The sequence below is a fragment of the Hipposideros armiger genome, unplaced genomic scaffold (genome assembly GCF_001890085.2).
Source record: "Hipposideros armiger isolate ML-2016 unplaced genomic scaffold, ASM189008v1 scaffold_202, whole genome shotgun sequence".
Taxonomy (NCBI): Eukaryota; Metazoa; Chordata; class Mammalia; order Chiroptera; family Hipposideridae; genus Hipposideros; species Hipposideros armiger.
This window is the reverse complement of record NW_017731552.1, coordinates 2,518,885-2,534,659: the sequence shown is the minus strand read 5'-3', so window position 1 is coordinate 2,534,659 and position 15,775 is coordinate 2,518,885. Positions and strand designations below refer to the sequence as shown.

General features: G+C 46.3%; 1 protein-coding gene across 1 annotated transcript in view; it reads right to left on the bottom strand.

Moving 5' to 3' along the window:
- Positions 1-2,189: 2,189 nt before the first annotated feature.
- The window catches only part of ACSBG2 (acyl-CoA synthetase bubblegum family member 2), a 22,380-nt gene continuing 8,794 nt past the window's right edge, over positions 2,190-15,775 (bottom strand). Inside the window, exons 5-12 of the mRNA XM_019653330.1 lie at positions 15,502-15,651; positions 11,222-11,398; positions 8,498-8,679; positions 8,135-8,368; positions 5,048-5,265; positions 3,152-3,291; positions 2,762-3,008; positions 2,190-2,263 (exon numbers count right to left, since the gene is read on the bottom strand). Coding sequence (XP_019508875.1) covers positions 2,190-2,263; positions 2,762-3,008; positions 3,152-3,291; positions 5,048-5,265; positions 8,135-8,368; positions 8,498-8,679; positions 11,222-11,398; positions 15,502-15,651 — 1,422 coding nt within the window. The remainder of the gene's footprint in view (positions 2,264-2,761; positions 3,009-3,151; positions 3,292-5,047; positions 5,266-8,134; positions 8,369-8,497; positions 8,680-11,221; positions 11,399-15,501; positions 15,652-15,775) is intronic.

Here is a 15,775-nt window from a genome sequence, read left to right as displayed (position 1 = left end):
CGCCACCCCCAGAAGACTCATAGGTTGAACTCACACACAGCTAGCCAGCATCTCAACCCAGAAGTGATTTCAGAGTCTGAGCTTCTCAACAGAGGACAAAATGTTTGCATCTGGTCAAAACTCACGGCATGGGTTGCTGATGTGCTTTATTATCAGAAGTTATTGGAAGGGTTTCCAAGTTGCTTCCCAGAAGATGAGTCGGTCTGGGGGCCCAGTTCTTCAAATTTGTGAATGCCTTTCTTTCTGATGTTTCATTCAGTCCTCAGGAAAGAAAAAAATACCCAATTGGAACCCACAAGGTCACATCATCTAAAACAGGCAGTTCTTCAGAGACATCCCCAGAAGCTTCCCCTGGAGGAGGACCACACTTTGAAGGTTCATTGGAATTCAGAGATCTATGATGACCTTGTTGCTTTGAAAGGCATGGCAGGTCCCAATGGGGCACCACTTCAATGCGTGAATAATCAAGAGATGGACCCATAGGTCTGGCTTCTTAAAAATAGGAACGAAAGTCCCTACCTATAGCAGTAAATGATGTATCGCGATGAGGTCTTCCCATTAGAGGCTGGAGAGAAGAGAAAGACAAGCTGTCATGTGGGGATTCTTAAAATATGTGTATTTATCCTCTGAGTCCCCGCAGTTACCATAAGATGAAAATATTCCTGAATGTGCAGATTTATTTTTAAATTAGAAAAATTTGAATTCCTCTGAAGTGAACTTTAGAGCAGTGCTGTCCAAGAAAAATATCACATGAACCACCTATATACTTAAAATTTTTCTAGTAGCCACAAGAAAAGGAACTGGTGAAATTGATTAAAATAATATATTTAATGTAACCCAGGATATCCAAAATATGATCATTTTGACATGTAATGAGTATTTTAACATATGAATGAGATATTATTATTCTCTGTTTGGTACTAAACCTTCAAAACCCAGTGTGTATTTTACACATACAGTGCCTCTCAGTTCGGACATGCCACATTGTGGCCAGTTTGCTGCCACACGACAACACAGACATAGGGGTCCATCTCCCACCCCCCACCAGTGTCAATGATCTCTCACCCAACAACAAAGTGAACTGGAAATCTTTCAAGAGATGTGGAATGATGAATGTATTTAATTGCTGGACTCATCCACAAGACTTTGACAAATGAAGGTGTGGAGGAGTTAAACCAGTTAATGATGAAGAAAATGTATGTGGTGGTGTTATGGGCTGCATTATGTCCTCCTACCCCAAATCCATATGGGAAGTCCAACCCCCAGGACCTCAAAATGTGACTTTATTTGGAGATAGGGTCTTCACAGAGGTCATTGAAATGAGGTCATTAGGGTGAGTCCCAATCCATGTGACTGGTGTCCTTATCAAAAGGGCAAATTTGGACCCAGAGACACAGGGAGAAGACGGCATTTACAAACCAAGCAGAGAGGCCTCAGAAGGAACCAGCCCAGCTGGATCTTGGACGTCCAGCCTCAAAACTGGGAGAAAAAGCATTCCTGCTTAAGCCCCCAGCCTGCAGTGCTTGGGTACAGCAGCCCTAGTAAATGAACACAGGTGTGTTGGCATCAGGAGAGAAAGACTTGACGTGAAAGGGTTACAGGTAGCCGTTAAGACAATTGACCATGCCTTCTCTCTGCGTCCACCGTGGTGTCATGGGGCTCCCTGTGGACAAGACTTGGGGGAAAGTAGAAGAAAGGGTGGGTAGGAGCAAGCAGTTCAAGTCTCCATCCCTTACCGTCTGTGACGAGTCAACACACTTCATTCCTTGGCTTCCTGGTAAGTAGAACTTACCCCACCAAAGCTTCTGACAAAAGTCTTCTCCAGATAGGCCACAATAAAACATTTGGGCGTTTTATGAAAAACTCTGGTCCTGGATGGGAAGATTGCTCTGCTTCCTCTTTGAGACAAGTGGGAACGGCCAGAACAGCTAACAACGTGGGCGGCCACCTGTGGAGGAGTTTGTGTGCCCTGCCATGACCCTGGTAGAGACAGCATGAGTTGAGGCTGGACACTACCCAGTACCCATGACAACTGAACATGTATGTGCATGTGTGCACGTGGCCTCTGCAGTTCTGCTCACAGACATGCCTGACACATGAGAGACCACCGCTCTTGGACTCACTTGAGGCACAGCCCAACAAAGCCCATCTCACCATCGGGACAGCCAAGAGCAGCTCCACCAGTGAAGTCAGTGGTAGAAGTTTTCAATTTGCTTTTTGTATTTCTGGGTTATGAAATGTCTCTTAATATTTGTCGTTGGACCTATCGAGAAAGAAGAAACCAGTTTAGTAGTGGGAATAAAATAAAAGTCCACATGCCCCGGGCATGACCAGGCAACAGGGTCCCATGGCTAGGGCTGGCGGGTGACCCATTTCCTGGGTGTACCACCTTTCTCATCAGTGGGGTGAAGTAAGTGACAAGCAGAGGTCAGAGGGGAGAGATCACACAGAGTCATAGTAAGGGATTTGGCTTTTATTCCTAGAGTGGGGGATGTGGCTGCCCTGGGGAGAAGGGACTGTGTGTGTGTGTGTGTGTGTGTGTGTGCGCGTGTGTGTGTGTGAGTATGTGTGTGTGTGTTCAGGAGGAGCTGGTCACCAGTCGGCTGGAGGAGGCAGCATCCCTCTCCCGGTCCCCGGCTGGTCCCACGGACCCTCTGACCCCCAGAAAAGGGCATGTCTCCTCAGCGTCCACATGGCCCTTGGACGCTAGCAAGGGACCAGCTTCCACGTGCCAAAGCCACTGGCTCCCCAGGCCACTCACCCAGCTCTCCACCGTGGGTGGAAAAGTCCTTCTCTAAGATGACCCACTTCTGAATCTTCTGCGCTTTAGAGGTGGCTTCCTGATTCACAGCGTCGATGCCTTTCTGAATGGCCATGTAGACCAGGGGGTCCTGGAGCTCCACGATCTCAGTCACGGTGGACGCATGGCTGCCCAGGCTCTGGCAGAACTTGATGGCCTCCAAGCTCAGCCTGTTCAGTGGCTCTCCGCTCATCTTGTCTATCTCACACTGCCCCCAGGACACCCCTGTCATCACACCCAACACCCACACACACTGCCCGGCCAGCCCTAGGACCACGAAGCAGGTCTCGAACCCTCAGGGGCACACCCTCCGGACCCTGGGGCACAGACCCTGCAGGACAGCTATGTCACCTTCAGCGTCAGCAGGGCGCTCAGAAACTTGGCCTTATCTCCTACCAGCACAACATTACTGATGATGGGGATCTTCTCCTTAACCATGTTCTCAATAGGAATGGGGGGCACGTTCTCGCCGCCGGCCGTGATGAGGATTTCTGAAACAAAGCATGGCTCTGTGGGTTCAAGCACAACAATTCAAAACCCCTACCCTCTCGAGGATCAGAGGGGGCAGATGTTGGCATGGACAGCCACTCACCTAGGAAACCCCAGAAGCAGAGGAGGACCCCTGCCCATGGCCAGGACTCCCACTGTGCTTTTCTCCAAGCCACAGACCCAAAGTCACTCTGCCCACCCCCCACCCTGTCTTCTTCAAATCCCCATCAAGCATCCAAGTCTTGTGCATTCCATTTGGATAACGTCTTATTAATTCATCGCCTATTTCTCAGTCCCCCATACCCTGGTCCATGCCTTCCAATATATCTTGCTTGGAAGATAGTGTAATGCTCTGGCCACACCCTGTCTGTCTGTTCCCTGATTTTCCCATCACTTGGCAATCCCAAAAGAGCCTAAGTCCAGCCTTACCACGAGGTAGTGTGTCGCATCCCTCATTTTGGCAAAGTCTAAAGCATTGTGTCACTCTCTCCCCTGAGCCTCTCAAATTCTTCACGAGCTCTCCTCCTGCCCCAGACACATTCTTCACTTGTTCTTTTATCCCGGGATGCTTGCCAATTCCTGTCCCACCCACCCAAACTCTCCCCATCTCATCCCATGACCTTGCAGTCACCTTTACTGAGGTCATTATAGCGGTAGTAGTAATATGATCACATAATGGACACGTGTGGTGTTATCAGCCCAGTGACTCCTCCAGATGAATGCACCTTGATATTTTCTTAGGGAACTCCTGTCCATCTTTATGTGGTTTGGGCAGGTGAACGGCAGGGTGAGCATGTGACCCAATGAGAGTCAAGACTAAAACTTTTGCTAGAACTATTGGGAATAACACACTCTTGTCCTTTGGGGGTTAGGGTGAGCCTAAACTGTTGGCCGCCATCTTGTCATCTTTAAATGGGAAAAGCCTCTTCAAGAATGGCTCCAACACAGGAGAGAGCTCAGTATGAGAAGGTTAGAGAGACTCCTGTGACATTGTTTGGCACCTGGATCCAGCCATGCCTGAAGCAAGACCATTTGAACTTTTCAGTTTTTGAAACGTTTCCCTTTTTACCTCAAACCTGTTTAAGAAGGGTTTTCTGTTGCTTATCATGGAAATAATGCTAACAGAGCCCACTTACTGAGTAGTTACCCCCTATTGTCAGGCCTAGTGCCAAATGCTCTGTTTACATCAGAGGTTGGTCAAGTGCAGCCTGCGAGCCAAATTCTGCCTCCTGCCTGTTTGTGTATGGCCACAAGCCAAATGTTTTTACATTTGAAGTGGTTGGAAGGCAACCCAGAGAAGAATAATATTTGTGACACATGAAAATTATATTGGCACGCAGTCACATCCATTCGTCTACGTATTGTCTGTGGCTGCTTTTATACTATGACTGCCAAGCCGAGTAGCTGCGACAGAGACCATATGTCCTGCAAATCCAAAAATATTTACAGTTGGGCCCATTACAGGAAAAGTTGGCTGATCCCTGTTCTACATCATTTCGTTTAATCCTTATTTAATCGTTATCATTATTATCCTCAATTACAAGGAAGGAAGGAGGGTCCAGGGTGGGTGTCTTTCCCAGGCCCATCACGCAGAGGGCCAAATGCTGGGCACAAGGACAGAGCTGAGATGCGTGGACCAGGGTGACCCTGCACTTTCATGCGAGGGTCCCTGTAGGAGGGGGAGCTGAGGGCCCGTGCCCTTAAGTGTTCAAGGTGGGCATGCTTGCAGGAGGTCCCTGCAGAGCCCAGCCCCCATACCTTTGATGCGGCCAGTGATGTAGAGGAAATCCTGCTTGTCCATGCAGCCCAGGTCCCCGGTGTGTAGCCAGCCTTCCTTGTCGATGATGTCCTTGGTCTCTTCCTCTCTTTCCAGGTAGCCCATGAAGACATGCCGGCCCCACATGCAGACCTCCCCAATGCCATCATCGGTCTGCTGGTACAGCATATTTTTACACCCACTTAGGATTTTTCCGCAGCTGCCAAGGAATGGGAGGGGGAAACAGAGGCTCAGAGAGACAAGGCCACTCACACAGGTCAGCCGGGGTCTGCAGCCCAGGCTCCTGACACTGCCAGCTGGCCCCAGGCTGGATCTGCTGCTTTCAACCTCTCCAGGACCTGGGAGTGGGCGGGGGTGGGGGGCATAAGAGGTGTTTGCCGAAAGGAGGGAGAGGGAGTGTTCCATCCAGTGAGGCAAATTCCCAAACACTTTGTGAACTGGGACACCCAGCAGAGTTGTAGGTTTTAATCTCCACACAAATGGGAGAAGGATAGAGTGCTTCTGGCTTAAGAATAGCAAAACCCCTCATCTTCTAGAAAGCATGTATGTAGACCTGCACACAGTGACCAGAAAAAGTTGCTTTTAAATAAGACAACAAGCCACAATCTCCTCATAGGTTCAAGTTACTTCCATGAGACAGAAGAGTAGTGTCCAAAACCTGGATTCTTATAAGACTTCTTTTCCTAGAGATAACATTTGGGAGTGCGGTTTTAGGATGCAGAAAGGGAAGTATTTTCTTATTGCTTTGCTGAGATCTCTTTCATTGGTAGTTAGAAGGGCCACTGGTTTTAGGGCTAATTGTAGGGGCTCCACTAGTTAGCAAGAGAAAACAGAAGGCACACCCAAGAAACTCAAAATTTACAAAGAGCCTCCTTATGACTTCCCTGTTGAAGGCCTTTCTAGGAATGTGGCGAAACACGTGGAGAAGCCATAAGGAAAAGATTGGTGAATTCAGCCGTGCAAAGAGAAAAAAAGATTTCTGCAAAGCAAAAACACCTTAACTAAAACTAAATACCAATGATAAACCTAGGGGTAAAATAGTTGCAACTCATATAAAAAACAAAGGGCTGATTTTCCTAATATGTAAAGAGTGCCTGCAAACCAATAATAAAGGAACTGATAATCTAGTTTTTAAAATGGGCATATATATGGACCCATAGTTCAGAGAAAAGACAATACAAATGGTTTTAAATGTATGAAAGAGGTTTTTTTTCAACTTAAAAGGAATGTAATTAAAAGTTATGATGAGATACCATTTTCCACCAATTGGTTTAGCAAAATATATGGTGCATATAGAAAGTATTCACGTTAGCATTGTTTGTGGTGACAAATGATGGAGAAAAAAGCCCTAAATAGCCAACAAAAAAGGGACCACTTAAATTATGGTATATCCACCTGGCAGAATCCTACACAGCTGTTAAAAATGTGGCAGCTGTTTGCACTGACAGGGAACATTTTCTATAAGAATCCCTTAATAACCAAATCTGATTCCTGAGCTCGGATGGTGTGAGCCAAGACTAAGTGCAAGTGTGGATTCCGAATCCAGGCAGTGAGGGATAGCATGTTATCTGAGCTTTTTTGGTGCCTGAGCTCCAGGTAGCAGGCAATAAAAGTTCAGAGAGGATGTTTTGCGTCCATTTTTACGTGGAAATGCTTCTGTTTGGGATAAAAGTATACGTGTCAATGCACTGCTTATGTCCAGCTAATTTAAAGGAACATGATGTGGTTGTTTTGCCTTTGGGAGGGTGCTATGGGATGAATTGTGTTCCCCCCCTTCATATTTTGCAGCCCTAACCCCCAAGACATCAGAATGTGGGTTTATGTGGAAATAGGGTTATTGCAGATGTACTTGGTTCAATTGATGAGGTCACACTGGAGTGGGGTGACCCCTAATCCAATATGACTGGGAGTATTTATAAAAAGAGAAAGTTGGACGCAGACACACACACGGGAGAACACCATGTGATGTTAAGTCAGAGATGAAGGTGACACTTCTACAAGCCAGGGGATACCCGTGATTGCCAGCGACCACCAGAAGCCAGGAGACCTGGGATACATTCTCCCTCACAAGTTTCAGAAAGAACCAGCCCTGCTGACACCTTGATCTTAGTCTTCTAGTCTCCAGAACTAGGAGGAAATAGATTTCTGTTGTTTACGTGTATGGAGCTTTGTTACAGCAGTCCTAGCAAACTCACCGGGAGTGAGATGGAGGTTTGGAGTGGGAGGGAGGAAGCTTTCCGCTCTGTCATTTCATACCTTCTGATTTTTTTGATATGCGTATGTACACCTCATTGAAAAAAAAAGGGTAAAGAATTTGTCCCAACCCCCAGGGTTGGGACAATGTCAGTTCATTTTAGGGGAGGACCACCCTTTGGTTTGGGAAAAACTCGAGTGGGCATTTGCGTTCTGCAGAAAACAGACCTGATAAGATTATGGGTGTGAGGGGAGATATTGCAGAGCGAATCTCCCCTGCAAGGTCAAGTAAGAGGCAAGAGATGGTTTTGCCAGGCTAGGGAGAATGAACTTAGCTTTTGCTAAGTTCAAAGGCTGTTGGAACCTGGCCAAGCATGAGAGACAAGCCAGACTTGCAGGAACAGGGCTCTCAGACTCAGAGTGGAACTTGCCTTTGGCGTTCTTACTGTTTCAGTATAATTGGGTTCAGTGCTGCAGTCTGGGGTGAGCTGAACTTGGGATAAAGCCAGAGGGGCCAGTGGACATGTCTGAGATGGAGCTTTGTGGAGACGAAGGGTTCTGATGTCCCAGGAGGTGCACCTGGGGTAGGCAAGCCTGAAGCAGGCTGCCTGGAGGCAGAGGTCACTAGTGGCAATCAGGGGGAGACCGTGGAACGTTCTGAGAGCCCTTCCCCTTGTCGGTGGACTCTCCAACAGATCGGGCTTCCCACGGCGTGAAGATTTGGGGCTTGGGAGCTGGAGAACAGGGATTATCCTGGAGACACCAAGTCAGGATTCATCTTAGCCCAGAGGCGCACCCACCTTCCCATCTCTCTCCCCCTGACCCTGTGTTGCTGGAGGACTAAGAGGGAGCAGATCTGTTCAGGAGGTCGTTACCTTAGAATCCTGTAGTTATCCTGGTTGGAAACAGTGTGCGTTCCTGAGCTTTCGCTCATGCCATACATCTCGCCTATAGGTATGTCTAGGCTTAGAAAGAACTCGGAGGCCTCTGGGCTGAGGGGCCCAGCACTGCTGATACAAGAATGGCAGTAATCAAGGCCAAGGGCGCTCCTGACTTTGCTGAACACGAATGTCTTTGCTATGTGGTAGCTCATGGGAGTGTCATATGTCCTGTGAAAAATGCCAAGGGGAGCTCTATCACCATGGATCCAAAAGGGGGATGATGGGTCCCAGATGGAGTAAGTTGAGCTCCCTCACCCACCACCCTCTCTGCCCCGACCCACTGGACCCTCCACCTACCCCAACATCTTTTTTGTATTGATCTTTAAACCAATAGTTCTTGCCCATGAAAACACCTTCTTCCTCAAGTTTGAGGCTTTGGCAGTATTTTCCCTTATCTTCTCCTGCATCTTCTCCCAAATTCGGGGCACCCCCAGGAACGCGGTAGGCTTTGCCTCCTGCAGAGTGTTGATCAAGGTGCCCTGCACGGGACAGAACTCAGTTAGCCACACCTGCACCTTCCACACACCCCAGATGTCCATCTCTCCCCAGCCACCCAGCTCAGCCCAGGAGAAATTTCTCCTTGGCTGATTGGATGGACCAGTGTGAGCTCCCCACCCAAGAGATCCAACCCAGTGGCTGGTTGGCAGCCAATCAGATTTTCTCACTCTCTCTAAGGTGGAGAGCAGCATGCTGGTAAAACAACAACAACAACAACAAAGAACCCTGTGACCCAAATGTGCAGTAGAATATTATGCAACTCTTTAAAAGGATGCAATATTCTCCCCCCAAAATTGATCTATAGGTTCAACACAATCCCTACCAAAATTCATGCAGGCTTGTTCACACAAACTGACAAGCTGATCTTAAAATTTATATGGAAAAGCAGAGAATCTAGAAGAGCCAAAGCAATTTTGGAAAAGAATAAAATTGGAAGAATTACTACCGGATTTTGAAATGTATTATTAAGTAGGGTGATCAACTGTCCCAGTTTGCCCAGAGTTGAAGAAGTTCCTGGAATGTGGGATTTTCAGTTGTAAAACTGGGGAAGTCCCAGGCAGACTGGGACAAGGTAGTCATCCCACCATAAAGCCCGTAAAACCAAGTCAGTGCGGTTTTGGTATAAGGATAGACATAGAGATCAATGGAACAGAATAGAAAACCCACAGAGGGATCTTTACATTTGCAATCAGTTGACAGTCAATAAAAGTGTCAAGGCAATTGAATGGTGTAAAGGATATCCATATCCAAAAAAAATTAAAAAGAAGAGCTGAGCTTAGAGCTTTACTTCTCGCCAAACACAAAATCAACTCAAAACGGATCACAGACCTAAGTGTAAGAGCTGAAACTAAAAGTCTTCTAGGAGAACACATGGAAGAAATCTCCGTGACCTTGGCGAAGGCAAAGGTTTCTTATATAGGACACCAAAGGCGTGCAAGGAAAAAAGATAAATTGGACTTCAGCAGCGTCAAAATGAAAAGACAAGCCACAGAGCTGGGAGAAAGGATTTGCGAATTATGTATTTGATAAAGGATTTACATCCAGAATGTATAAAGAACCCTTAAAACCCAACAATAAGATACGCAACCACATTTTTAAATGGGCAGAAGATTTGAACAGACATTTTTCCAGAGAAGATACACAAATGAGCAATAGGCACATGAAAACTAAACATAATTAGTCATTAGGGAAATACCAATTAAAATGACGAGATACTACTTCGCATTCCCCAGGATGGCGATGATGATGATGATGATATTATAATGGAGGAGAAGAAATCAGAACCCTCATACACTTCTGGTGGGAATATAAAATGGTGCGGCCACTTTGGAAAAACAGTTTGGCAGCTCCTTAAACCCATCAGACTAATTATTTTAAATGTTTTGACAATATTATGGGGTCAATAAGGATGTGGGAGGATGGAACTTCTTGGTCCTGTAGGTGAGAGCATGTATGTATATATGTATTTATATTATGAATTCATCCAAAAAATATTTATTGAGTAGCTACTACATCTCATACACTGAGCTTGGGGGATGTGAGAAGGTCCATGGAGAAATTTAAAAAGAGAACTAAATGACAAAAAGTCCTCTGACATACAAATAACAAGAGAATGAACCTTCTAGAAGGAATTACAGGCACTAAGACAGCCTGCATGATTGAGCGTGTAGAAGGCGAAATCATGGCCTACCTAAGATATGTGTGTCTTAACCCCCATAACCTGTGACTATTTTATCATTTATGGCAAAAGGGTCTTTGTGGATGTGACTAAGTTAAGGATCTGGAGATGGGTTTGGTTTTTGGAGCTTTGTGGAGTTGGGAATACTGACTTTTTTTTAAAGATTTTTTTTTTAATTGGGGAATTGGGGGATGGGAACAGCACTGGGGAATTGAGGGAAGGGGAACAGACAAGTTGCTGTCGTTTTGTTCTTCAGTCTAGTTGTGGAGGACGTTGCTTCACTGGCCCAAGTTGGCACCATCATTGCGCTCTTCCCGGGTGAGGCAGATCAGTCGCCGGCTTCTGGACGGCCGCTCACTGCGGCTGCTGGCCGCTCACGCTGGCTGCTGGCTACACACGGTAGCCCATGGCAACCCACTGCCACAGGGGCTGCAGCCTGTGCCGTCACTGGCAACTCATGGCAGCCCAGCTCCAGGTTGAGCTGTCGTTCAGCATCTTAGCTGTGGAGGGCAGCGTCACTGGCCCTCATATGTGGGATCCGAACCGGGCCCTCTGGCATCCCAAGCGAGTTCTTAACCAACGCGCCACTCGGCCGACCCAATACTGACTTTTAAAAAAAACTACACACACACGCACACATTCTGCTTTCAATACCATTTGTATCTTAGCCTTGGGTTGTTCAGCGTACATGAATGCCCTGACTTGGGCAAAAATGAAAACTATAAGAATGTAGTCAACTTTCTCTAATGCTGCTAAATGGTGTATATGATGAGGACAAAGAAGGAACCCCTGGAACTGAGGCTTAATGAAACGATCCATTTGTCCCTGGCTGCCCTCAGGCTTACCTTGAGCGCATCTGGCTGAGCAAAGTAGATGAAAGCCCCGATCTTCATGGGCACCCAGATATCCATCATCTGAGCTGCAATGTGGCTGAGGGGAAGGTAGCTGACCACCACCTCCTGCATTTCTGCGGCGTGAGACAAGCCACAGTCCCTCGCCACAGCCCCAGCAGTCCACGTGATCTGGAACACGAGTGGGGGTTATGATCCAGCGCCTTGTCCTCGCTGGAGCAATTCTTTAACAAACACAAAGCTCCTACTAGGTGCTCGGCACTGTTCTCGTCCTTTACAAACATTAAGTTGTTTAATCCTCATCATAATGTACTGAGGCTATTTCCCTATTTTATGGACAGGAAATAGATGCACCGCGGGCTAACTAACTTGCCTGAGGTTGAAAGGAGATATAAAATTCAGCGGTAGCTTTTGGGAGGTTAAACAGACCCCCGTGGGTTCAGCAACAGACCCTAGAGGCAGAATGTCTACCTGGAAAGTCAGAAATCTGAAGGATTCAGTAAGTGTCCCAGAATCAAATCCTGACTCTACCGTTTGCTAGCTGCGTGACCCTGGGCTATTTGCTTAAAATCCCTTGTAGCCTCTATTTCCTCATCTGTAAAATGGGCAGAGGTGTCTCATGTCCAGTATAAAACTATGGAACCAACACTGTCCAACAAACAAAAAGGTTGCCCATAATTCCATCCTATAAACTCCAACAATTAGCATATTCATGTTTTTCTTTCTCCGATGTATACCTTGATGTAAAGTTCTAGCACATTTACAATTTTGCAATCTGTATTTCTCATTTGTGTCATAAATCTCTGGTGAGCAGCTACTTCATTAATCCAGCCACATGGGCCTCTGTGCTGTTCCTCCAACACATCAGGCAGGGTCCAACCTCAGGGCCTTTGCACTGGCTTTTTCCTCTGCCTGGAATGCTGTTCCTCCACTTTTTCCCGTGACTGACATCTTCTCTCATGTTAAATTTCCACTTAAATGTCATGCCACAAAACTAAGGTTTCCATCTAATTCTCTGGGTATCACTCACCACAACCCGAATGGTTTTACTTTATTTCATTAATTTTTTTTTCTTTATTCCCATTCCTACATCCACCTCCCCTTTGGCAACCATCAGCTTGTTCTCTATATCTGTAGGTCTGTTTCTGTTTTGTTTATTCACTTGTGTTTTTTTTTTTTAAGATTCCACATATAAGTGAAATCATATGATATTTGTCTTTCTCTAACTTATTTCACTTAGCATAATGCCCTCTAGAGCCATCCATGTTGTCTCAAATGGCGATTTCATTCTTTTTTATGGCCAATATCTCATATATTTATTCATTCCTCTATCAATGCACACCTAGGTTGCTTCCATATCTTGTCTATTGTAAATAATGCTGCAGTAAACATAGGGGTGCATATGTTTTTTCAAATTAGTGTTTTTGTTTTCTTTGGATACATACCCAGAAGTAGAATTGCTAGGTCATAAGGTAGTTCTATTTTTAATTTTTTGAGGAACCTCCATACTGTTTTCTATAGTGACTGTACCAATTTGCAATCCCACCAACAGTGTATGAGGGTTCCCTTTTCTCTACATCCTCACCAACACTTGTTTATTTTGTTGATGATAGCCATTCCAACAGGTGTGAAGTGATATCTCACTGTGGTTTTGATTTGCATTTCTCTGATTAGTAACAATGAACATCTTTTCATGTCTGTTGGCCACCTGTATGTCCTCTTTGGAGAATGAATGGTTTTATTTATTCATTCTCTCTCTGTCTTCCCGAGGCCATAATTGAATCTATTTTATTCAATGCTGTATCCCCAGCACATAGTATGCACTCAATAAACATTTGTTGACTGAATGAGAGATAGAAGGAATGAAGTGCAGTAATGGGTGCAAAGCACTTGGCCCATAGTAAGCCCTGAGATGGGTCCCACTTCCTTCTCTGAGCCTCAGGATGGAAGGACTTTCCTTCTGCCCCATAAATACTGTCACTTACGCCTGTGCTCCAAGGCACCCTGCACCCCTTGTGGAGGGAAGGGGCTTTGTGTGTGTAGACAGTGATGTACAGTGGTGTAGGCACTCTAGGGTTCAGATCCTGGCTCAGCCTTTTCTTTGTGACCTTAAGCAAGTCATTTCCCCTTTCTGTGCCTCACTTTACCCATCTGTGAAAGGCGTTAATGACACAACGTACCTCATGGGGTTTTTGTGAGGGGTTAACATGTGTTTATCTCAGTGTGGTACATAGTACCCTATAAATGGGAGAAACTTTGAGCTGTTGACATATGTCGAGAATATTGGGTTAGCTTTAACTTCTTGCTATAAAAAGGAAGATGATGATATAAAAAACAACAACAGCTAAACTGACACTGCTGTGGCTCACCATGTGCCAGGCATAGTTCGAAGCACCTTACTTATGTGTGGGAGATTAAAGATGATGGCAAATGCTCTGCCACTCTCCCACCCACAGCTGCAGCCTGTTCTCCTTTCCTTTCCCAGGGTTGGTCCAGTGACTTGTGGACCAACGGAATGGAGCAGATGGAGTGACACTGTCACTTCTGACGCTGAGGCTTCCAAGATGCAGCTTTTGCCTTTGGATCAGGGCATGTGCTCTGAGGGGCAGCCAGCCGCCATGTTAAGAAGCTCGACAACCTGGAGCCACCGCACTGTGAGGAAGCCGCAGCCACGCGAGACCTGTGAGTGAAACCCTTCTTGGACCTTCTTGCTTAGCCCAGGGAACCAGCTGAGTACAGCTGAGTGACCCCCGGAGACGCTGCGTGGGGCAGAAGAAACGTACTGCCGGGCTTTGCCCAAATTCCAGACCCAGATCTAATACACTGTTGGTGTTTTAAGTCGCTAAGTTCTAGAAATGGCTTGTTATGCAGCAATAGCTTACTGACACAGCATATGAAATAATTTATCTTACACAGCAACTCTAAGAGTAGAAGCCATTCTCATCTCCATCTTATACATGGGGAAACTGAGGCCCAGAGGAGTTAAGGAACTTGTCCCAGATCGCATAGCTAGCAAATAGGAAAGCCAGGAAGCCTCACTCCAGGGTTTATACTTGTCGTCCCAATGGTAGGAGAATATCTCACCATGCTTGAAGCTATGAGGAGTATAAATGCTCGTCTGGGTCAGGTAGGAGTTTAATCAGATGCCTTTCATCCATGCATTTCACAAAGGTGTACTGAGTCCTCCTCTGTGCTTGGAGGCACAGCAGTGAACAAGACAGACAACCCCTGCCATCAGGGAGCTAATGTTCACGATAAGCAAATGACTATATAATATGACAGTGTAAGAAAAACAGCAGCCAGAGGAGCATAAGGGACTAATGGGATGGTTTATTATTTGCTATTTTAAACATGGAAATCAGGGAGGGCTTCACGGAGGAGGTGATGTTTGAGCAGGGACCAGAAGGAGGTGAAGGAGCAAGCCATATAGTTCACTGGGAAAGAGAATCCCATGCAGAGGGAACAGCCAGTGCGAAGGCCAGTGTGCTGGTAACTATTAAGCTAGGCTGGAAGGAAAAGCTCTTATAAGGTAGAAACGCTTCATTTAAAAACTAGCAATCTTTCTGACTCACGAGGGGAACCACCATTGCCAGTTGGATGCATGTCCTGCCAGACATTTTTCTGCTTTTAAAACGTACACAGGTGCATATCGCTTGGTGCCTTTTTAAGGTTTTTAACAGAAATCGCATTGTGTTCTGAGTAGTGTTCTTCTGCATTGTTTACGTTAAATGTTTACATCGCATCTTTGGACATCTTTACATATTAGCCACATTGATCTACAGTGTAGTTAAAAATGTGGACTATGGAGCCAGCCTGCCTGGGGTTCAAATCCTGGCTCTGCCATGTTGCTGCTGTGTGACCTGGGCCAAGTAACTGAACCTCTCTGGGCTTCAGTTTTCTCATCTGTAAAAATAGCATCTGTCTGATAGAATCACTGTGAGGATTTATTAAGTGTACAACTCGGACTGTTGCATCACGCCCACTTTAAGATGAGGAAACTGAGGCTTGGAGATGTGAGATGCCTTGCCCAAGATCACAGAGCCAGAATTTGGACCCAGGTCTGCTCTGGAGTCCTTGATCTCAACTCCTGTTGCACCCTTGGAAGCATCCGCATAACTCTATACCCGCTGCTGGTGAAGGGCTGCGTTCTAGACCCCTAACTACCACCCTGCCCCTGTGGGTCAAGAACAAAAACATCCTGAAGGCCTCTGCCCCAGAGTGAAGGAACTCTGGATGCTACCAAGCTGGTCACTGTCGGTGGAGAAAGCACTTACGTTGTCATGGCTGAGCATCACTCCCTTGGGGTTGCCCATGGTCCCGGAAGTGTAGATGAGCACAGCACACTGATTGGGCTTCTGGCTCGCAATGATCTGGTCCAGCCGGGAGTCAGGGATGCTATTGCCAAGTTCCATGAAATCATCCCACTATGGAAAGAAGAGACAAGCAGAGGGTGGGGACTCAGGGTGTGAGAAGTGGCCTCAGAGCGCCAGTCAGATCTTGTCTCCAGTGAGATCTTGCCCCATCAGCTTCTCTTTTTTTTTTTTTTTT